The sequence below is a fragment of the Electrophorus electricus genome, chromosome 20 (genome assembly GCF_013358815.1).
Source record: "Electrophorus electricus isolate fEleEle1 chromosome 20, fEleEle1.pri, whole genome shotgun sequence".
In the NCBI taxonomy this organism is placed as follows: Eukaryota; Metazoa; Chordata; class Actinopteri; order Gymnotiformes; family Gymnotidae; genus Electrophorus; species Electrophorus electricus.
The window spans coordinates 11,952,756-11,976,119 of record NC_049554.1 but is presented as its reverse complement, the minus strand read 5'-3'; the positions used below and the strand labels follow the sequence as shown (position 1 = coordinate 11,976,119).

General features: G+C 41.4%; 2 protein-coding genes across 5 annotated transcripts; one reads left to right on the top strand and one right to left on the bottom strand.

The window, feature by feature from the left end:
• Positions 1 to 310: 310 nt before the first annotated feature.
• Positions 311 to 9,936, bottom strand: tp53inp2 (tumor protein p53 inducible nuclear protein 2). 3 transcript variants are annotated; one of them, XM_035520264.1, is made up of 4 exons: positions 9,854 to 9,936; positions 1,887 to 2,122; positions 1,253 to 1,364; positions 311 to 1,054 (listed from the first exon to the last, which is right to left on the bottom strand). In XM_035520264.1, exons 2-4 carry the CDS (start codon positions 2,008 to 2,010, stop codon positions 805 to 807), a joined length of 486 nt encoding a protein of 161 aa, XP_035376157.1. In that variant the 5' UTR covers positions 2,011 to 2,122; positions 9,854 to 9,936; the 3' UTR covers positions 311 to 804. The 3 variants fall into 3 exon arrangements, with proteins under 3 accessions (XP_035376157.1, XP_035376158.1, XP_035376156.1); XM_035520265.1 differs by lacking the exon at positions 9,854 to 9,936 and adding an exon at positions 3,945 to 4,133 and having other exon boundaries at positions 311 to 1,113; XM_035520263.1 differs by lacking the exon at positions 9,854 to 9,936 and adding an exon at positions 3,945 to 4,133.
• Positions 7,780 to 10,155, top strand: snai1a (snail family zinc finger 1a). 2 transcript variants are annotated; one of them, XM_027001900.2, is made up of 3 exons: positions 7,780 to 8,104; positions 8,542 to 9,018; positions 9,745 to 9,947. In XM_027001900.2, the coding sequence occupies exons 1-3, from the start codon at positions 8,029 to 8,031 to the stop codon at positions 9,924 to 9,926; spliced, it is 735 nt and encodes a 244-aa protein (XP_026857701.1). In that variant the 5' UTR covers positions 7,780 to 8,028; the 3' UTR covers positions 9,927 to 9,947. The 2 variants fall into 2 exon arrangements, with proteins under 2 accessions (XP_026857701.1, XP_026857700.1); XM_027001899.2 differs by having other exon boundaries at positions 7,782 to 8,104; positions 8,512 to 9,018; positions 9,745 to 10,155.
• Positions 10,156 to 23,364: the final 13,209 nt, after the last annotated feature.

The following is a 23,364-nucleotide window of genomic DNA, read 5'->3' as shown; positions in this document are numbered from 1 at the left end:
GTGTGCATTATTATTAAAGCTATGCTGTGTAAAGGGCCGTGATGTTGTAATTGGCTAGAAGTGAGTCCTTATATGGCAGTGGGGGGCGTGGTCGAGCATTCTCTGTAGGGCGGAGGTTTGGGATGAACCAGCGTGTAAGTAAAATGGGTTGCACCTGTGTATGGTTATCGGCAGCCTGCTTAGATGCAACTTCTCTTTCAGTAGGTCACCAGACCCAGAGAGAGAGAGAGAGAACAAACAAAGTGGCTGAAAAGCAGCAATAGAATAAATATTCTTAAGAGAAAATTAAAAGAAGCTAAAAACAATAAAATGGGTCTTACCCTGACTCCTGCATGCAGTTTATTTTTCAAAGACCAGGAACATACTATAATTTAAATTAAAAATGACCACTTATATACAAGTATTTTGATGACGATAGTTGTCTGGTCGGTTCTGTGTTGATAACTGCTGAAATACATTACTAGTGGGACAGGGTTTTGATGCACTGCACATATTGCAATTAACATTATGTCAATTCCAGTGAAAACTTAATAATCATAGCAACAAACACAAGAAACACTTGATTTATTTTATTGCTCTAAGGCTAAATACATGATGCAAAATAAAATTTAAAAACCGGCTATGCCACAGGACTCAAGTAAAATGTTTCTGGGTCAATATCATAGCTGCATTAAAATACAGACTAACATAACCTGTATTTGTGGGGAAAATATGCATTTGTGAAAATTGCAAACACTAAGTAAAATATATTTCTTAGGAAACTTTTTATTTCCCCACAGTGGAACAGACTACTAGGATGCACTTCTAGTATGTAGTTGTGTTTATTTGTTCAGTGCACCATTCATATAGGTGCCACGTGCTGTGTGTTCTCAATGACAGAAGCTGCGGTAGCCAGGCTGGTGGAGGATCATGGGACGTGTGCGGGAGGTGGGGCATGGAAGTCGCTGGTGGACGCAATTCTGGCGCTGAATGCAGTGGTGGCCCAGGCGGAAGCGCTCGGCTCGAGTCTGAGCCCACTGACGTCTCCCCACCCGGACCACTCTGGCCTGTGGCACTGAAAAACGAGACACCGGGCCACTGCCCTGACCAGTAGGCACTCCTGGATCTACCATGCTTTATAGGACACACAAATAAGATATTACCACTGATTATTCACTGGTCCTCCCAAAAAATGATTATAAACATGTGTTGCAAAGAAGCAAATAGTCTACAGATCACAGTATATTTTATCTGACATTATTGGCATAGTCACCTATTACTGCTGACCAGATTGTCTGTGACTCTTGTAGAGTTTGCATCTTGGACAGACCTGGACACACTTGTGGTGGAGGGAACAGGGATCACTTCAACTAGAGGCTCTCCATCTGCACATAAACAGTGAGACTGAGAGGTGACAAGGATAACATCAACATCAGCATATTAATATATATAATCAGTATATCTGTGTATATATTAGTGTATCGACACACATCCTTGCAATTGTAATGTGTCCAATAGAATCTTACCTATAACCTTTACAGGGCTATGAAAATTCAGCCAGTTTCAATGAAATAACAAGCTGATTTTATCCTTCAGTGCATTTGAATGTATTCATAATTAAAACCAAAATGAAGATGCTTTGTCTGAGATTCAAAGCATTTGCCTGGTTCTGCCAAACAAGGTCCGCCCTACCATAAACTAATGCCTTCCCTTTACTTACATTAAATTTGTAAGTATGTGAGAACAAAGCAAAAATGTAAGTTTACAGAACATTGCTGTGGTGAAGACATATCTTGTTAAATTTTTAACTTAAAGCAGTACTGTTTTTAGCGTATTTTATGTGAGAGTTAAGCCAAGCTGCTGTAATATGCATCGCGCTGTGTGAGTGGCGTCACAAGGATCCCCACCAGGTATACTAACAAGAAGCCACTCCTCATCTTCTTCTTCCAAACCTCCAGAATTGGGCACTGCCGATTCCTGAGTGGCACTGCCCAGGCTTCCAAACAGCAGGTCAGTGAGACGCTGAAACATAGCTGAGGTTCGACCTCTTTTTTCCTATTGCTTGTTCTTGTATATATGCTGGACTGTGTCCTTGTCTCTTTGGTAGAAGCGATGGTAGGTGTGAAGAAATCTCACCACAGGCCTGGTAGAGGAAGAGAAATGTATCCGTCAATCTGATCCTGGCGTACTGTTAGAAGTCATAACATATATACTGCCGTTTAAAGGAGCAATAAGTATTTTTTTTCCAGTTTGCCATCATATGGACGCTTAGTGGGCTGGATGTATCAGATATTCTGTACTAAATCTATTTTAAACATGGCCGCATCTATGTAGGGGACCTGCTCCATAGAGCATAAACTGGTTCATTCAGGGACTGCAAAGCAGTCTGATTCTTCATCTCATGTGAGCTGCACTTTATAGAAAAAAGGGGGAAATAAAGAATTATAATAAAATAAATATAATACAATAATATAACAATAAAATATAATAAAATAAATAAAATGATAAATAAATATTGTTTTTTAAAAATAAATAGTTTCAGGTTTTTTTTTCAACACACCACACCAGATCAGCTTATTTGCTCTTATTCGCCAAAGCTTTTGAAGCCTGTAACAAAAAAGAGGATAGACCATGCCATCAGTATAGCTCACCCAGCAAGGAAAACAAAACACAGGAAGGAAAGGGATGAGCTACTTTTATCTTTTATTCCAGACTTCACAATTCAAATTGAGGTCAGCGCTGCACAAAACTCACAGGCACTGTGCAGTTCATTGATGTGGTCACACGCATTTGCTTGAAGCTACATTTGGGCTAAAAAACTACATCAGTAATATTTTAGGCCTGATTTTGAGGGAGAATATTAATAGTTGTATAAAACACCAATAACATGAATTCGATAAAGATAATGAATTACACTGAATAAGTGCCTGCAGTAACATGAGTAACTAATAGCCTATTGCAAAATAATAACTACAACTAAAAATGTTCTTATTTTGCTTTGTTTCTCACTATGTATTATTACAGTGTTTATTACAGTTTTAGAACAATATTTATGATTTCTATAGTTCTCTAGTCCATGTGTTCAAGCAGAGCCAGCTAAGAGCCGCTGTCATATCCGTATGTCTGCGAATAAATTAAACTGAATCAAGCAGAATAATCTCAGTACACTGTTGCACCCCCACGGCTAGTCCATCTGTTGTTCTCCTCCTCTAGGGGCTATTTAAAAACATATCTAAATTTCCTCCAACATCTCAGAGACCTACTTGGCAATTAATTATCAGAAGGCGATTATCAATCAATTATCTTTATTACGAATGGGGATAACCGCCTTTTTAGTGTTTCTTTTACCTTAACTGTTACTGTGTTAAGGCTCGAATTAGCAACAACAATATTAATCCATTGCTAAGTGACCAATTTCATTTTACAACACATACACTAAACAATAATATTCTAGAAAACAAGCCCAGCAATTAAATACAAACTCTATGCACAAAGGGCAGCGCTACACGCCCCCATCAACTTTGACGTCACTTTAGGTTCCAGCCCAAGCGAGTGATGCGTTAAAGGTTTGAAAAAAGTCATCTGTTTGCGTGAACGTTTCTGGTAAAATATCACGTCCATTTGCGCCAATTGCTACAGAACAATATAGGACAAAAGCGCCAGTACAACAAAAGCAGATTATAACTGTAAAAATTAAAGGCAGTCTATTAAGAAACCTCTTTCCTCTTAACAACGACCAATGACAGTCAGTACTAGCCCACATTAGGCTTGAACAAATTCGGGTCAAATTCGCTTTTATTTAGATCTATATAAATTTAGGCAGAACTCACACGTGTGCTTGCAAATTATGTCGTTCCAGAAAACTGCAATGCTGACTTTAAACTTAAATAAATTAACGCAGTTAACAAGCATAAAATAGACACGATTCTATCTATTCTGTCTACCTATTCGAAACAATATCTTACCCGCAGGAGCTAATTTCAAGACAGAATCTTTGGGTTTGTGTTGCAGTTGAAACTTTTCTTCAGGTTATGTTTTTCTGTTTTTCGGTTTAAATGTTCTTCGCGCTCTAATGGAAAAGCTATTCATCCACAACAAACAGCTGATCGTGGCGACAACAGTCCAAGGACTGGATAACCCAACCCACTTCCCAGCTAAACCAATGGGAATAACACCAACGAGGCGCACGTCGCAAGCTTATAAGGGCGTTTTCATTCAACAGCTGTGCAAGGAACGGTTACTATGATTAAAGGCAAATTAAAATAAATTACACTGTTCTACGGTGTGCCTGATTCCAGTTCAGCTGCAAGCTTTGAGCTTTGCAAAAAGCAGGAGTCGGATTATAGAAATTTGAAAATAGCAAACAGCAGTGCCGTTACAGTCAGGAGAGCCAGTAAATACCACTAGCGCCCCTTGTATTATACAAATCTACATTTTTAAGGAAAATAGACGTAGCCTATATTTACTGCAAAGAACCTCGCTTCTAGTGAACCAAGGAGTATGACGTCAGAAAAAATATATCACCGCCGTAAAATCTTTCTTTGAAGTGTTTCAAAAACACCGCCGTAACAAAAGGCTCGCCAGGCCTATGGAGAAAAACCCACGTTGGTGGGTGTGTATCACTAAAATCATAAATGTATTTTAGTGGTACACGACACCACTTTGAAACTGTAAACAAAAATAAGAGTATTCAGTTTAAAAAAAAAAAAAAAAAAACAACAACCTTGTTTGATTATAATTTGACTTAAACATTAGCTCAATTTATTTTCTTGAGGGGTTGAATAGGCCACATAGGTTGGACCTACTTTGCATGGCTGGTTTCAAAGGTTTATTATCTGTAAAGCACATTAGCCTTGGGGTTCAGTTCCACACATATTCTACTAAATAGATAGACGATCACCCAGTTACACTCATCACTTGCTTTATTAGCAACAATTATTTTATTCCTTCATTCTCTGGCCACTTATCAAGGTATAAGTGTCTAAAAACTGCAGCCCATCTGTTGCTGTGAAGTTTGTAAACCCATGTCTTCGTCTTCCTCGTTCATCACTGCTCAGTTTCTGGCAACGGGAACACTGCTGACTGGAACTCAGGTCCCTGTTCTAACAATGGGCTCTAATGACCCGCTGTTTATTGGAGTAAGATCTGATTACAAAGCACTGTGCTTTATCTCCAGAGATAACATACACTCACTTTTAAAGTTTTAGTCTTTTTTATTTCGAAATTATACTCTTAATCATGTCTCTCTCTCTTTCTGAGAGATATAAAATCTGAGAGAGAGAGAGAGAGAGAGAGAGAGAGAGAGAGAAAGAGAGAGAGAGAGAGTATAATTTCTGAGAGATATAAAATCTGAGAGAGAGAGAGAGAGAAAGAGAGAGAGAGCGAGAGAGAGAGAGAGAGAGAGAGAGAGAGAGAGAGAGAGAGAGAGAGAGAGCGAGAGCGAGAGAGAGAGAGAGAGAGCGGGTTCCGTCTTCACCGACCTGCATATCACATTGTCTGCTTTGTCCCAACTAGGGGGCGGTTCTAGACCCTTTTCAAGAGGGGGCGTCAGTGAACATTTTCACCATCGATATTTTCCCAAACAAACTGATGTCCACCAACCAACCAGCAAATCGTCCTTCCAGTTCTCATTTACTCATTTGTCAGTTTGAATCGAATTGAAGCTCGTTGCACGAAGTTTTTCTCCGCTGCTCAGTGTACGTCATTAAATAGATAAGAAGTAGGCTATTTAGTTATCTTACATATAGTTAGATATTCTTTAAAGTTACAGAATAAGTGTTAACCACTGATCTATAACATAGAAGTATATTATAAATCAGTTGTGTTAACTCATAATGAAGCCTTTATTAACGCTATATCGCAGCAGATAACATCACAGACGTTCACACGAGCGAGGAATTACGTTTCATAAAGGTTATTAATCTAGCTCGACTGCACTAGAAATGTAAGTGTATCGTTTCGGCTATATGGATGTGTAGCGTACTCTAGCTAATTACTCCATGCGAATTAAATTCTAAAGACGGCCATGTAGCTAAATTCTGTGCTCGTCCGAAACCTTTTTCTACCTTATATGATCATACTGGAAATGAAGGACAGTAGTAACCAGGTGAAAGAATAAATTATTTAATTTAAGTCTGCCAGGAGTTTCTCATAGACATTTCTGAACTCAAACATTTCCTCTTTGCCCCTAACTAGCGATTCAGTTTATTGAATGGCTGTGCATTACTTCTTGCCTTCTACACAGCCTTTCATAGAGCAGTGGTTACACTAGTGATCTCTACATTATGGTTAATCAATCTTTCTCCTACAAGGTCAGTGTACATGCAGTTTTTAAATTCCAGTCAAGCAAGAGTACAACTGATTCTGTTTGATGAATAAAATAGTCTGGGTCTTCAGTTGACTACATTTTGCATCTCTTATTTGGAATAAAAATCCAATTACACCTGCCCTTTGCAGATAAGATTGAACAATTATACACCACCCCTATTCTCATGCTAACTCGCTTTTTATGTATGCAATACTATCAGCACTACAATAACATACACAACACAAAAGCAATACAATAAACCACTATATTCCCACTACAACAAGGCCTTAATCACTGCTTCACTGTGGTCAGATGCAGAACACATTTAGTTCTTCTTGGTTATGTATTTCAACAAATCTTACCCTGATGTTTAATATTTATCAAATTTACTATCTGCAGAAATATTTAAAAATAATAGTATGCTACACCTGCTCATGTGTACACAAATGTGAATATTTTCAGCTGTTTAAGTATTACGTATAGTGTTCCACATTCTCTTTAGGTTAAAATCCTGCAGTCAGCCCTGGTCCTGGCAGAGCCTTTATCAAGCCAGAAAGCTGCATCTAATTGCCTCCTTGGAAGGGAAGATAGCAAGGATCTTGCTACCTGATGCTCACTGAGAATACAGACTTTCATAAGACTAAAAACCCCAAAACAATGATCATGTTTGTCATGTCTGAATATCGTGAATACTATCGACATGCTTATGAAAATCAGTTAGAAGTGTTAAGCACGCAGATGCCATATTAGACAACTTAAAATGACATACATGTGTGATGCATTTTCATCTTGAAGCTGGAATGGTTACCTCTACTTGAATGCTTATACAGTACCATATAAAGACCTGCTTGCAAAGAAATAATGTCAGAAACGAAACGCGGTTTAACCACAAGGTGGCGCCATTTTCAAACCCATTCGAGGCGTGTCTAAACCACGCTTCTCATCGTGCTATTAATTCAATTCCATTGAACATCTGTTAACATCTATTATTCAGGACGATCTACTGACATCGGTCGAAAATTTTGACTATAAAAAGGCATATAAATAGGGATGATATAATCTTTTTTTTTTTCATTTTCCTAAGGGGCAACCCCCCCCCCCCCCCCCCCAAAAAAAAACCCCCAAAAAACAAAAATTTAAAACCCAGGCATTGTGATTGTGGTTTTCTTGCACAGGACAAAGGTTTTCAAACACTATAGACAGTTAAGTATTTATTGTTTCTTTGTGAGCGTAGACAAATAGAAGACGATGGTACTTCACCTACGTTTCTTGGAGTTGATTTTATGTTTGCAATGAACATTTCTCTGCCTTTTTACACACGATGATTCGGCTCTACGAGGAATTTGAGATAACTAATTTGACAGGTATTCGTGAGAATTAAACAAGGGCATTTCACTTATGAGTCTGACGTGTGAAAATCGCTCTAAGCTTTCTCACTTAACATCCAGAAAGTCAGCATGCTGAGCTCTGACAGCAGGGACTGCAGTAGGCAGTACTTCAAGGGCGGGTCTAAGCGGCCGTATACACAGATAGTATGTCACGCTTTTTTAAAATGAGCACAGACGCTAATTGTAGTCTAAAGTACTGCTCGGTGCACTGTGATCTATAACGACAAACTGGAAGTTTTCAGGGTCGGTGCGTTAGCTGAAGATACTGCTCTCACCCGCAGATATTAGTGTTTCGTCAGTTTCAGAGCTCTTACTTCTGGATAGAGCTGGATTAGTGACACTGGAAAGACCAACATGCCTCGGTCTTTCTTAGTCAAGAAGTACTTCACCAGCAAAAGGCCAAACTATAGCGAATTGGAATGTCAGAATGGTGAGTTTTCAACGTTTAAACTTGCAAACTAAACTTTTACCAGGTTCAGAGCGCTATAGATAATATACTTGACGATTTGTCGTATTTGGCGTTTAAAAAAGCTTGTGGCTCGTCCATTTTAATAAATGTGTGGGTATGAAAGGCATTTTTTACGGTTCCTTATTTGGTTTGTAAAATGAATTTTTACTCGGTGTGTCAATTCTCTTCTTGTCGTGTCCGCATTCATGTGCATGTGTTTGGGCAAACTTATTTTAGCTGTTATAACATATATTCCCGTTAAATTAAACAGAACCAACTAAATTAATATCGTAATTTTACCCTCTGGATTTAATCGTCATGCATGAATTACATCTGCAGCTGAATAAGAATGACATGCTTTTCAGATCTGATCTCTCTCTGACCCCCAGATATTTTGCCTGAACGATACCCACTTTCAGAGCTTCCTGGAGCCAACAGTGATTTCCCTGTGGCTTGTTTCACGGCTGGGCTGGTGTGGGATGTTAGTTTGGTGCCACAGCTGCAAGGCCCTGCGTCCCTGTCTGGCCTGTCCTCAGCTCAGGGCCCACTGGACCTCAGCTCTCCCTCCAGTCTGAGCTGCAGCAGCAGTGGGGAGGAGGATGAAGGCAGAACCTCAGACCCTCCCAGCCCCGAACCCACAGACACCTACCACCCCCAGCAGCCGAGAAGCCGTCGTGGCAGCAAGAGCAAGCCGAGAGCCACTGAGGAGCAGCGAGAAACGACTGTGCCCACCACACGCCCGCCCTTCTTCTGCAAGCACTGCCCCAAAGAGTATAACAGCCTTGGGGCTCTGAAGATGCACATCCGCTCGCACACACTGCCCTGTGTGTGCCCCACCTGTGGGAAGGCCTTCTCCAGACCGTGGCTGCTCAGAGGACACATTCGCACACACACAGGTACCTTAGAATTGCATGGAGCTCATTAATAGCATTTTCCATAATCCACGTCATTTAAAACGATCCCATTTCATTCTCAAATGGGTTATTGCTTTATCATCAGGACATGTTTAGTAGCTTGGGTTTATGCAGGTGCTCTACATGCCTCCTATACACAATGTGCAGCCTTTTGTGCTTTGTGATGGGTTACATTTCAAAGCCCATCACTCCAAAGGTCTGATTAGTTTAACACTTCCTCTGAACGGGTAAACATGGTCATGTGAGAGAGCTCTCAGCAGAATGGCTTTTCATTGATCACTTATTGTGTGTTGACATCATCCTTAACAATGGGCTCAGCAGGGCTAATCTTATCAGGGGGCAGAGGGGGAGCAGGCCGCATCTGGATAACATTGTGATGAGGGCATCCAGAATGCTTGTGAATGCTTGCTTTCGTCCTGCTGAGTTGCCCCTTGTTTTGTGTACTTTTATTCAGTGCCGGGCTGAATCAGTGATTCAATCTCTCTGTCTTGTGATGTTTATTAACTACTGATAGTCTCGTGGGGTATTTTACTAAGCTCGTCAGTGGGCCTTAGACCAAGGAGAATGGGCCCATTTAGGAATAATGCAAGGCTGTAAATCTAATGTAATGAATTTGTATGAGCTTTGAGCCATGTGCACTTAAACGCTGAAGTGAATTAAATGTGTCAGGGAGGACTTTAAGCCACGCCCGTGTTTGCTTTCTGGCAGGCGAGCGTCCGTTCTCCTGCCCTCACTGTAACCGGGCGTTTGCTGACCGCTCCAACCTGCGGGCACACCTGCAGACGCACGCGGAGGTGAAGAAGTACCAGTGCAGTACCTGCTCTCGCACCTTCAGCCGCATGTCGCTACTGCAGAAGCACGTGTCTGCGGGCTGTCCACACTCGGCGTGAGGGAGCCGCGTCGCACGTCTTTCATCAGGCGTGCAGAACGGTGAAGTTGTCTTGCAGCTGTGTCCAGGGTCCTCACTGACAGCATGCAGGCACAAACCTGGTGTAAGAAAAGGACACCACAATTAAACACTTCTTCCCAGTTAAACAGAGTCTGACCTTATAATACCAAAGGCCTGGATGGTTTCTTCCCTCTGAATACATGAAGGAGGTGTGTGGGTTCACCGCGAGTCATTGAAGACTTGCTGGTGCTCATCCTCTGGAGTTCCACAGAGGAGACATCTGCTGTAAGAGGGGGCTGGACTCACTGGGGAAGGGTATGTGTCACTCACACACACACACACACACACTCACACTCACACTCACACTCACACACACTCACACACATGGACAGCTGTCAATGGCGTAGAAGCAACATTCTAACAGGTGTGATATCTCTCACATTGATGTGTCTGGTAAAGCCAGAATATGCAGTACAGTGGTTGATTTAATGTATATTTTCTTTCTTTAATAAGATTAAAACTCAATTTTCAAGCTCTTTCCAAAGCTTTTACACATGCACATCACAATCCTTTCCGTTTCATTGTTATTTTCTAGTGTTTGGGGACTAGGGATTTGTAATGCACTCCGAGTTACTATACAGTGTTAACATTCTCTTATGTTTTACAGTATTGAAGTTAGGGCTGCAAAATATATCGTTTGTTATTCTTTATCACAGTATTGACCTTTGCAGTCTTGATATTGCAGAAGTCTGTAATATGCACATGAGCTCTTGAACAAATCACACAGCTTTTTATCGTGTGCTGCAGACAGCCTGATCATCCTCAAGATTCAGGATGAGGGTTTGCTTGATATTTTGATGCAGCATTTATATGATCCAGCAAATGTATAATAAGGTTAGTTAAAATAATGCAGACCCCATTTTTCAACCATGTCACACCAGATCACCAGTGTGCTTTTAATATTTGGCCAGACATATCATAATCGGTGTGTAGCAATATAATCGTGATATGGTGTGTTGCTCATATTGTGCGGTCGTAACTGAAGTACAGCTATTGTTCTAAACCAAAGCAAAATTTCCCTTAGTAATTTAAAGAATGTTCTAATACCTCATTTTTATTGTTGATATTCGGATGTGATTCTCCAGTATTCTTTTTTGTTGAGAAGTTATGTAGCTAATTGAAAGTAGCTGGGACCATCTTAATATACAAATCTAATGCCTAAGATACAAGTTTGTCATTAAATTGGCAGTTTTTGCCTTCTCAAAATGGGCTGTGGACATTGCAGTCTATATTTTATCTTGCATTTTCTTATTTTTCTAATGTGTTTGGTTTTTTGAATGATTTGTATCCAATAAAATAATTTATGTTTGTAAAAAGGGTCTTGCTGCAAGTTTACTTACATGACCTGACATGACCTACCGTTCAGACCTGAAAGTGAGGAAGTCACAAACTGATTCATTACGGTTAGATGCAAAAAAATGACCAGAGTGGGCACTTTGCTGCATTGCTGAGTACTGCGTTTGTGAGCTGCTGTAAGCGCAGGTGATTCAGCATCCACTGCACATTTAGTGTTACATTTGTAAATATGGTTGCTGCCTGAACAGGTGAATATGTTGTGACATGACAGGGACAACTGTGTGCACCTGCTTCATGTTCATGCACATGTTTATCCACACACACCCAGCCACCCACCTCCACACCCAATCTAGACAACTGGGTGTGTGAACACGCGTGCACATGCATCCGCTCCCCCCCCCAACACAACTGCGCTGACTCAGAACGTGTTCTTAATACGTCTGTGTGAATGGGTGTGTGATCATTGCGGCAGATGCCTCTCTATATACACTTCATAAACATGTCTGTGTGCCACTGCAGTCTGTAAATCATGGAAGTGCTCTGTGTTAATTCAAGCTGCCTTTCGTCTGTACAGGCAATGCTATTGCTCAGAGGCAAACCAATGGAATGCCTTGCATAAATATTTTCCAACTGGAAGTTCTGCATAGGGCTCCACACTGTATATGCTGTTTGTGAAGTTGCTCTCTAACCACTAATTTGAGTCCAGATCAGTTTTTTTTTCCTTCGGAAGGACGTTGGTCTATTTAAGACAAGTTAGCTGACTTCAAAAATAGATTATAAAATGGTCTTTTTTTAAGGAGTCCGAACTTGGATTAGTTTGATCAGAGTCACACACACACATACATATATATATATATATATATATATATATATATATATATATATATATATATATATATATAATGAGAGAGAGAGAGACTCTATACATCTCAGACATCATCCACAAAACCCTATGAAAAAAGATCAGGTCTGAAAGGTCTGATAACTGTGCTGTACAAAATATGATTACAAAATTTCAGATCCCTATCATGATATAATTTTTATCCAAATAATTGTCAAGAACTTATCAATCTTTTGCTTTTCTGCTTATATATCCAGTAAATCAGGCAACAGGTTATAACTCAGTTACATAACTGATGTACCAGCCATAGCACTAAAGACTGTAGAAATGTAGAGAGCTCAAAAGTATTTGAATATTAGTATTTGAACTCTATAGAAGGTGTTTACTTTAAATCCATTTTCAGTTTTGCACATTATCATCTGCAAGTTCTGCACACCTCATCTGTTTAAAGGGTGCAGGTGTGTATTAGGTAGACCGTGAACAGTGGCATCCAGACAGTGAGTCAGACACCATCAGACCTGCAGCACTGCAGTTCTCATCATCTCCATAATTCCCAGTTAGAGAAGGCATTGCTACAGAGGATGAGGTAAGTTCTTCCTCATGTCTTCCCAGACCCGATGGCTGAACAGAACACTTTCTAACCAGGCAACTCACAGCCTTCCCTCTTAGTCATGTGGGTATTCACAGATGTGTACAATCCCAGGAATACCTACATTACATGCTGACATGCACTTTATCCCGCAAGAGCAGAGAGGTCCGGTGGGGGTACTGGCTACAGTCTCGCTGTGGTTGTGGAGAAAGTGTGATGTAATGGGATTTGCTCTCTACACAGTACAGCTGGAGTGCGACTCACTCCCTCGGCAGCTCCAGGAAAAGAAGGGAAAACATCTGCGTAAAATGGGAGCGAACAGCTACGTGTAGTTGATTTGCAGCTTGCCCAGAGGAAAGGTTAATTAGACGATGCTGTTGCTTCAGAGCTGAGGGGAACAGCTCTTAAGAACACAGAGCTACATCCTCATACATCTGCATCACAGATCTTGCTCCTTGAAAAAATACATAGGCAGAGGAACTTTCTGACTCCAGCGTGAATGGAAGTAAATGTTGAAGCCCATGTGTCGGGACGACATTTCCGTAGCCTGCCAGTTCACAGAGGGCTTGCTGTAGCGCGAGCCGCAGCAATATTTAGGAGTGCATATTTTTTTCCCTTTACTGTGAAATGAGGAGTAAATATGCACTCTCATAGGCTTGCTCCTGGGGGATAATGAGATGTCTGGCTCTGAAATTGGAGAACTTCTCCCTGCTGCGTGCTCCTCACTGCCAGAGCCTTCACTGTAATTTACCAAAAGTGGCTGCTGCTCATACCATAAAGCATGTGTTTAACATTCCAGCACCCAGCCCAGGGCTCCGGTGTGTGTCCCTGGAGCCTTTACTCACTCACTCACTCACTCATTCACTCACTCACACTCACACTCACACTCACACACACTCTCTCTCTCTCTCTCTCTCTCTCTCTCTCTCTCTCTCTCTCTCTCACACATACACAAACATTCACGTACACATACTGTCGCGCATGCGTGGCCAGCTAGGTGTCTCTGCTCTTTTCCCATGATTATCATCCTTCCCCACGAAAGAGACGCGCAGTGTCCCGGGCAGGAAATGGGAGTTTACATTGGCGTGACATTGCAGAGGAGAGAAGTGGGCTAAAGTGCTCTGGAATTGCCCCCTCCCCCCATGTGAGTCTCCCTCCCACGTCTGCTCTCTCAGTCAGCTGGGGGTGGAGAGGAGTCACTGGTGCTGGTGGTGTGGAGTGCTATGGTCTTAGCCTGGGTCCAGAGCTTGGGGCATGGGATACAGGAAGAGGTTGTCAGCCTCTTATAAACACACCAAGACCTGAAGCTTTGACACTCTGGAGCCTAAGGGAGCTCTCCATAGCTGCCATGCTGTCTCTGTGCTGTGCTGCTTTAGTGTGAGTGTAACAGTGTGTGTGTATTCGTTCAGTTCATGGATTTTTTGTTTGTTTGTTTGTTTGGTCGGAGTCGCTTTTGCTGAGGAGCGTGTGGGTGTAGGTTTTCCTGGTGGACCACACAGCATTTGTATTTCATACTCAACCCATAAAACCCCTCTTCTGCTCACGTCATGTGAGCTGCCACACACAAACACACACATACAAACGCGCGCGCGCACACACACACACACACACACACACACACACACACATACACACACACACACACAAATGTATATATCAAAAAATAGAGCAACACTGATTGTCCCCCATTTACAATGGCATTTAAACAAAATGACCAATTGGGCACCGGTGACAACTCTGCTCTTTCCAAAGCCTCTGGAGTTGCCAAGGAGCTGCTGGGAGTGGAGCTGTACAGAGGATGCAGGGCAGCTTTCAAACACCATAATGAATCACACACACACACACAGACACACACACACTCAGTCACAGGGATGCCGGCGATGAATGTGCTCTCTGTTGGTTTTCCTGGAGCTGAGTTTACTAACTGATGACGCAGGCTGTGCTGATCGGAGGCATGTGTTACAGAGGACCTGGTGCCAGTACAGAGCCTGAAGCAGGATGCATGCTAACCCCCTACCACACACACACACACACACACACACACACACACACACACACACACACACATAGCTCATAGGGGGTCAAGCTGGGGATGATTCCTCTCCTCCCTCCATCCTCCCTCTCTTCTCTGCTCCCTCTGTCCCTTGCTCCTTCTCTTATGGTCTCCCTCGCTCCTTCTCAGCGCAGCTGGACTCCCCTGCCCACATGCTTTAATTGTTACTGTCATTATCCTTGATTTGCTAATGTTAATCTTAAAAGTATACTACTTTCTTATGGTGATGGCACTTGTGAAGTTGTTAGCACAAATCTCTAAACAATGTTAACCAACAAATCAAATCTGTTTTCTCACATCATAGAAAGTGTGAGTAACCACCAGGGAAGTATACTAACTAATGTCACAAAGAAATTCCAAACTATTGCTTCAGCAACTTCTGGTAACACAAGCACACCAGAGCTGGACTGGGCCAGTACACATGGGTGTTGGCTCAAATAATGAAGCTGAAAGGAAATGAAGAGCATGGAGGATGTAGGCCAATTTTAGATGTGTGGCTCACAGGTCAGAACTTGTTCCTGAGCACAGCGGCTGGCGTCCTGTGCTGTTTTCACTCTGCTGAGGCACCAAGGCAGAGCTGTGTGTGTGTGTGTGTGTGTGTGTGTGTGGTATTGACTGGAGAGACTGTGCATGGGAATTCAGATCAGTACTCAAGCATACCCTGACCTATTGACACATAACATCATTCAGCTTTCCATTGCTTTCTACCCAAAAACATTTGCAAACACATCCACAGACGAGCACGGGCGTGCACAGATATGCACACATACACGCACACGCACACAAGTGTGTGCACAAATACACACAGGGGTTTTCTTTTCACGCAGCAGTTGTGCAATGAACAGCACTTTGTAGCCTTTTTGTCAGTGTAAAGTACTGTGCAGGATTCACCCTTCACTCCTGCACTCTCATTCCCTCAGGCTGTCGTCTGGAAATGTGTGCCATCTTACAATCCATAAACATACACCGAGAAGAAAAAACTTGTTTGTAAATATTAGGAATTTTGAGCAGGAAATAAGAACTATTTTTAAACTGTTCCAAACTCACAAATGTCTAAAAGAATTCATACACACAAACACACACTGTAGTGGACACACAAACATGTACATGCACACACACACACACACACACACACACACACACACACACACACACACACACACACACACACACACACACACACACACACACACACACACACACACACAAGCACATACATGCATGTAAAATGACATTCTTTCCAGCTTCTTTAAGTTCGTTTTACACACACATGCTGAAGTGATTAGCTTTCAGTTTGGCTTTTTTCCATTACCAGAAGAAACAATAAATAGAGAAAGATTTGCTACCCAATTGGAGGACTACCTATATACGTATATGGGAAGTTTAGTTTGAAAAGCAAAGAGTAATCAAGCATGAATATTCTGAAAAGAAAAAACCCAACAAACTCTCTTAACAATAGAAACAGGCTGAGTTCCGTCACTGAATGATGCTTCCTTTGGCTCAACTGTTTCTGGCTCCATAACATCAGTTTGTAATGGAGAGGCTCCACGTAGAGCGTGAAATCAAGGCAAGCAGCGGGGACATGTCCAGCACCGTGGCCTGTGAAGGCGCCGTGTATATCACAGGCAGACGCAGGACCCACAGACGGCCATGTTTCTGTCTCATGATAAAACAGAAAGCAACATCCATTCATTAGTCAGAGCCAAGCCTTAGAGGCTCAGCATGGCCCAAAAGCGGGGACTATTTAAAGAGCTTTCCCTCCCTGACTCCCACACTGTGGACACACATGCACCACTTGCCTTCCCTGTGGTGTGTGTGTGTGTGTGTGTGTGTGTGTGTGTGTGTGTGTACTCAGCAGTACGAAGGCAACGATGCCTCTGAGAAGACACCGTCTCTCACCCCAGCGCTAAATGGATGACACTTGCTCGCAAGTCTAGACATTCGCACCCCAGATCAAAGCAGCAGCAGCTGAAGGACTCCCTTGCGGTATGCTGTAGTGGCCTCCCCTGTTCACAAGGGTCCTTTTTACACACCGCTGCCAAATGGCACTAACACCTGTACGAAACTCACCCTCCACTCTAGAAGAGTCACCCATCAGCTAAACAACAGGAAGAGTTTGGTGCAGAGTGAAGAATGTCTCTGCTCTACTATTTTGATGGTTGTGCTGGGTAACGACCCGACAGATAGACAGACAGACAGACAGACAGACAGACAGATGGAATGTAAAGTGCCGTGCTAACTTAATTCCTCTTAGATTATAGACAGATTATGCTGTGTGGAACAGACAGAGTGAGTGAGAATAAGTGCAGTAGGAATGAGGAGACAGAGATCGAAAAGGCTCAATCCAGAGGTGCATAGGGGCATGGAGAACACTTGAGAAGATCAGAGAACACAGGCAGGAAATCCCACTGCTTTACAGCAACTCCAGGTTTTAGACACGCCCCCTTTGATTTTAAAGGGGGGTGGGGGGCATCAAAGCTTTAGCGTCCCTGGTGTCATTCAGATGGACCAAACCAAAGCAACCAGTTAGGCACCTTCTCTGAATGAGAACCAAATGGGGAAAAATACCAAGACCACACAGTAACATGCTCCCATACAAACAGGTTTTTCAGACACTGAAATGATTAAGCATGTGCATCCTGTCTTTCCCAAAGAATGAGAACTCAGTTTGTCTAAATGTATTCTTACATAGACCAGATGTCTCTAAATATCTCTCAGTGTATTTCTCATAGAAGCAGATATTTCTCAAAATGAGGAGAAAACAGACAAGTCTGTTTCTCAAACACACACACACACACACACACACACACACACACACACACACACACACACACACACAAAACATTCCTTTACACTCATCCAGTGGGCGAAACAGTGCTTCTCTATCATCTGTTCATCCTAAAAACTCATGGTGTGCATGTGATTTCAGTGAAGACCTAGCAGTGCAGAAGTGGCTTTTTGGTTTATGGTAATGAGAGAGTGACTGCTGTAATCTTAAATTAGGAGATCAAATAGATAAATATACTCTAGTGTTTTCTAGAGGTTACTTTTGACAAGTGGATTGCTCACTTCTCTCTTTCACAAAGTCCCCTAAAAAGAAGAAAAAAAATCATTCCTTCAGTTGAATTTTTGTCATTCAGTTGCAGCACATTCGTTTGGAAGTGTACAAGGGTCAGCCATTCTCCCCCTCGCTGGAGAAACCTTCAGTCCGACAGAGCTGGCAGCAGGAGAAACAGCAAGTGCAAGGCAGGGGGTGGGGTGAGCACCTTGCAACAGCTGTTGTGAATTAGAGCGGGTTTGTGGGGGACGACGCAGGGTTAGGGGCCCGGGAGACTGCTGGCGCCAGCCGAGGGCCAGCAGGTCAGGGTGGATGAACATTAGCAAAACAGAAGTGAGTGAGCGAGTGCCCTGCGGAGTGAGCAGTCTGGCTACAGGAAGTGGGCGGCAGGAACCTTTTCCACTTCCTTTCCCGATAACTCTTTCCTGTCCAAGTGACAGAGGGGGGAGAAGAAGAAAAAAAAAGAGCTTGAAAGGAAAATGTGGGGCGCTGATACTGAATGAATGAACCGCTGTTCTTCATGAAGCCACTTTTACAACCTATTGAAGTTGACTGCTTCCAGTGTGCTAATATCAACCTTCTGTGCAGCATTTCATAAGTGTCAGTTAATAGAACCCAAGTCTAACTTCACCTATTTAGACTTTAGTTATTGAATAATAAATTGAAAACAGAGTGAATGCTGCTGTAAAGCTCTAAATATAGAGGTTTTATTGGATTTGGAAGCCAAGAGCTATATAAACATATTCAGCTGCTAGGTCTGAATGTTAGGCAAGGAATGTTAGGCTCAAATACAAACTCCATATGAGGAAGTCAAAAGCATTTCTAGCCTGGATAAACCAGCAGCTCCTCAGTTGCTCTGCTCACTCTTTTCTTAACTGGTATTAGGGTTAGTATGTGTCAAAACTGAGATCCCAAACTCAAGAATTGAAGATTAGGTATATACATCTGCTTTAATGTATACACCCATATATGAATTCACATGCATGTGATTGTACACAGACATACACACAACAGAGTAGCATCACGTCAAAATGTACCTATCAATTTTTACACTATGTACTAATAATGCTCAACTGTGACGATTAAGCACATGGCGCCATCTAGTGGGTAGCTGTAGTACAGCAAGGTGCAAAAGTCAGTTGAAATACCCCCCCCTCCCACACACACACACACACACACACGCACACGCACACGCACACGCACACATGCACACACTTGTTATGTACAGTTCCTTCTAGCATTGTCTTTTCCAGATGTGCAGGCTGACTCACCCCTTGGTCCTGGGTGCTGATCAAAAAACGGTTACTATAAATTCTATATGAAACTCATATGATCATACTCATATGATGGTTTTATTACCATCATATGAATGATGGATGATGGTGTTACATGAAATCAGTTTGATAGGCTGTACACTACTGAAATCCATATGATAGCATGTAGTATATGAAGTAAGTACATACAGAAGCCAAACTTTCATATCTATTTTTCATTCTGTTAAATGCTAAATTTCTAATTATTCATTTTATTATGATGAACAGTTATCTGGTTATAATAATAATAATAATAATAATAATAATAATAATAATAATAATAATAATAATAATAATAATAATACTTTGAGGTCACTGCCAGCAGATGGCAGTAAAACGTTGGTGTCATGCATTGTTACTAAAATAAAATAAACCCCTGTATCTTATTACTGAAATAAGTAATTAATTAATTGATTCATTTTATTAATAAATTAATACATTATTAATATATTGAAAACAAATAAAATATTTTAGAGTAATATAGTAATATATACTATTTATAATATTTAATGTAATGATTTATAATATAATAACAGATGTTATAGCCTAACCAATGAACTGAACTATGGAGTCTCTTAGAATGTCATGATACAACCTACAGATTGTGTAATAGGAGTGTACACTGTTTATCAATTAACTGTAACACAAAATGTAACAAACATGTAACAAAATGTAACAATAGCTTTTCCCCTTGATCTCCTTTTGGGAAGAACAGTAAAATAGATTAGAGCTTGTACTGATCATGAGGTGATTAAGATTCACAGCCCTGAATGAAAAGTCAAAAATGTAGATTGATTGTGGGAATGTATTTGTTGTTGTTGATGTTTTGTATGCACTAAGGGGAACTACTCTGTGGGATATAAGGTAAGGTTTGGCATGTGCACCACTATAGTAATCTATACATATAAATTATTCTTATCATTAACAATAATGATGATAATAATAATAATAATAATAATAATAATAATAATAATAATAATAATAATTAATCACGAGCACCTGTGCCTTATTTTGTCCTCTTCCTATATAAAGCACAGAGGTCCTCTCCTCAAGTGCTGCACATTGCTCGCTTGTACAGCACCAAAAAACAAAACTCAGTTTGACTGTTTTTCTTCATTATCAGTTCATCTTCATTATCAGCGCTTAAAGATTTTACTGCCAGCTTGTATTTTGTTTTTTTTTAGCTTGTCTCTGTGTCTCTTCTTTTGCTGTCTTTATTGTTATGGAGAATAAAGAGACTCCTTATTTGCACTAGAGTCTCAGTCCCTCCCAGCCTCTGTCACGTATACATTCCAGATGTGTCTCTAAGGAGATCTGAGCTTGAGTAATATGAAGTTGGCCTGAATGATGTGAAATGGGCCTGAGTAATGTGAAGTGGGTCAGAGTAACATTAACTGTGTCTGAGTAATGTAAACTGTGTCTGAGTAATGTAAACTGTGCCTGAGTAATGTAAACTGTGCCTGAGTAATGTAAACTGTGTCTGAGTAATGTAAACTGCAGAGCCAGTGGACTGAGTGACTGCCTGGCTCCCTGCCGAGAGGTAACAGTTCTCAGGATGCCTTGCGGATCAGAGTATTAGCCTACAGTACTGTAGAGGGCTTCCTTCCAGGTTCTCCCCTCCACAGCCACACACACACACACACACAAACAAACAAACAAACAAACACACACACACACCTCACACCTTGTACACAAAGTCCATGGGTGCTTCTTTCCAGGACAGCGTGGATCAGAGGGTGAACAGGACAGACACTCCTGTCAGGACCAAGATACTTTCAGATGATGACAACTGGAAGTAGGTGGGGTCCATTACCTAGTTTAACATAGTGGGCAGGACTTATGACTTAAAAGCAATTTTTTTTCCCCCAAGTCTCGATTTTCTTCTAATAAATCTATAACATGCTATGATAAGTGTGTAATACAGACAAATAAAAAGAAGGCTATTGTTTAATAAACAGTGAGCAAACTGAAATTTAAATGATTTTACACACTAGGAGCCCACATTACTTGTTAATGATCTGATTGTGTAGTTACAGTAGTGGCGAATCAGTTCAAAAGACACTCTGCTGTTTAAATCAGATTTACATTTTATAGGCATGCAAAACACATTTTATTATTTATAAATGATCCAAATAAATACTATTGTAGAAGGTACTATGAAACAAATCACATTTTTGTGTGTGTGCTGAGAGCATCCTGTTTGCACATTAATAAATCATGCCATTCATATGATCCAGCAAACACAGATCAAAATGCAGAGCAACCTGTTTCCATTTAACTTAACACAGAGATCAAAGATTTTTTAAATATCCTGCGAGGCATTTGCAATTTGTTGCTATAGTGCGGTATTTTATCAATATATTGCAACCATATTCATGGAGGGTTTGTGAATGTGTTTGAGCAGTTGCCATGGGAGACAGGTGCTAGAGTCCCCTAGTGGTGGTTGGGGGGGGGGGGGGGGTGTAGAGTAACCTTACTGTGCGCCTGGGTAAACCCCCTACAACCCCACACATTCCACAGAGCTTTAAAGTCAAACAGCGCCTGCTGGAATGCAGCTTGCTGGCCCTGCCCCTGAAAGAGCTCCAGTTTTGGCCATGCCACCAATCGCCCCTGTATCATTTGGAGTGGGTGAAGCGGCTGGTGGATGCTGGGTGCTTGAAGTGGATAAGCAGGGTTCTCTTTGCTATTCTAGACTGCGACGGCCTGTCTGTGCCGGTTTAGATAATGGCACATGCTGCTGGCAGCAGTGCAGATTACGCAGTGAATGTGTGCAGGCTAAGAGCACAGGAGCCTGAGACGGTGTCTTTACAGTTCCGAGGCAGGAGCATTGTCTGCTTGAGTGGGATACAACAGGAAGATTTTAGAATTGCCATATTTGCTGAGCAAACGACCAGTTCCTGTTGCTTCAGTCCACATGTATGCTCATTTGTCTTGAACTACACTGGAGTTACTGAATAGGATTATAGGACCCAGGCATTAGCTAACATCTGTCTAGCAAGCATCCTTGGCTCTCAAATAGACCAGGGCCTTGCAGTGAGACTCAACACTTAGACAACAGTTAGCAACGGCCCATCACTTAGAGATTCATAGAAATGGAGTGTTCAGTAGAGGACAGAGTGACTGCTGCTAGGATAACAGATAGTACTTAATGGTGTTGCTTTAGCTGAGCGCACAGTATAATAGTAGAACCAACAATACAGCTATGTTCATGGACCTAATTGATAAATTGTCAAATGTATGTATGTATGTATGTATGTATGTATGTATGTGTGTATGTATGTATGTATGTATGTATGTGTGTATGTATGTATGTATGTATGTATGTATGTATGTGTGTATGTATGTATGTATGTATGTATGTATGTATGTATGTATGTATGTATGTATGTATGTGGTGGTGTAAGCTGGTCAGTGCAAGCATGCATGTGTGTGCTACTGTAAATCTCAGTCTCCCTTTACTTCAGCATCTAAGCTTACTGGTATTTGATGCATGATGATCTAAAACAACTGTGACCCAGCTGTAATCCTAACTTGATTCCAGAAACCCCATTTTCATCTGGGTGATTCAACACAGCTCCCCTGCTTCTACAAATAGGCAGCAGCATTTGAGATTTAAGAGCAGCCTGGCTGGGTTGTTTAATATTCCTGCATGAAGTGTTGGATGAAAGAATCCTGTGCACGAAGACACCACTTCATAGGCACAACCTCTGATTTTATAGTCTCTCACAGTTTATCAAGATGTTGCCTCTTTTTTTTTTACCAGCAAGTGAGGTACTACATAACCCAGTCAGCATTTTTCTGAAGTGGTCCAAGTCCCTGAATAGCACTAGATGAGGCAATTATATCTAACCAAAGCTCAAGTAAATTTTAGTCATCAGTAGTTCCTGCCAAGCTGTAGTGCCTGCCATAAAGTCTAGTTTCAGCATTTGTGTTTAGTCTGTTAAATGGTCTTTTAGCCATGTTTACACATAACACAATATTAACAGTTAAATCCCATTTTATGTGGAATTATATGCCTGTTTTCATTTGCATAATCACCTGTTTTGACATCATTAATGCATAAATGAGTTGGTTCCTTCTTAGGCACTCAAGATTGGTCTGGGACCTCCCTATTTTGATGTGCCAGGTATCTTGCACTAAGAAATAATCAGTGTGTTGTGTAAAAGTATGAAAGGTGTCTGGGTGTAGCAGCTCTTCAACAATACGTTCACCAGTGGTGCTCCATCAGG

Excerpts from the sequence above, each read along its gene's own strand:
- tp53inp2 (XM_035520264.1), bottom strand. The coding sequence starts at position 2,010 with ATGTTTCAGCGTCTCACTGACCTGCTGTTTGGAAGCCTGGGCAGTGCC. Across the intron at positions 1,365-1,886 it reads GCTTCTTGTTAGTATACCTG|ATGGAGAGCCTCTAGTTGAA; the intron begins GTGGGGATCCTT and ends GTTTATGTGCAG. Across the intron at positions 1,055-1,252 it reads AATCTGGTCAGCAGTAATAG|TGCCACAGGCCAGAGTGGTC; the intron begins GTGACTATGCCA and ends CTCGTTTTTCAG.
- snai1a (XM_027001899.2), top strand. The coding sequence starts at position 8,029 with ATGCCTCGGTCTTTCTTAGTCAAGAAGTACTTCACCAGCAAAAGGCCA. Across the intron at positions 8,105-8,511 it reads CGAATTGGAATGTCAGAATG|ATATTTTGCCTGAACGATAC; the intron begins GTGAGTTTTCAA and ends TCTGACCCCCAG. Across the intron at positions 9,019-9,744 it reads ACACATTCGCACACACACAG|GCGAGCGTCCGTTCTCCTGC; the intron begins GTACCTTAGAAT and ends GCTTTCTGGCAG.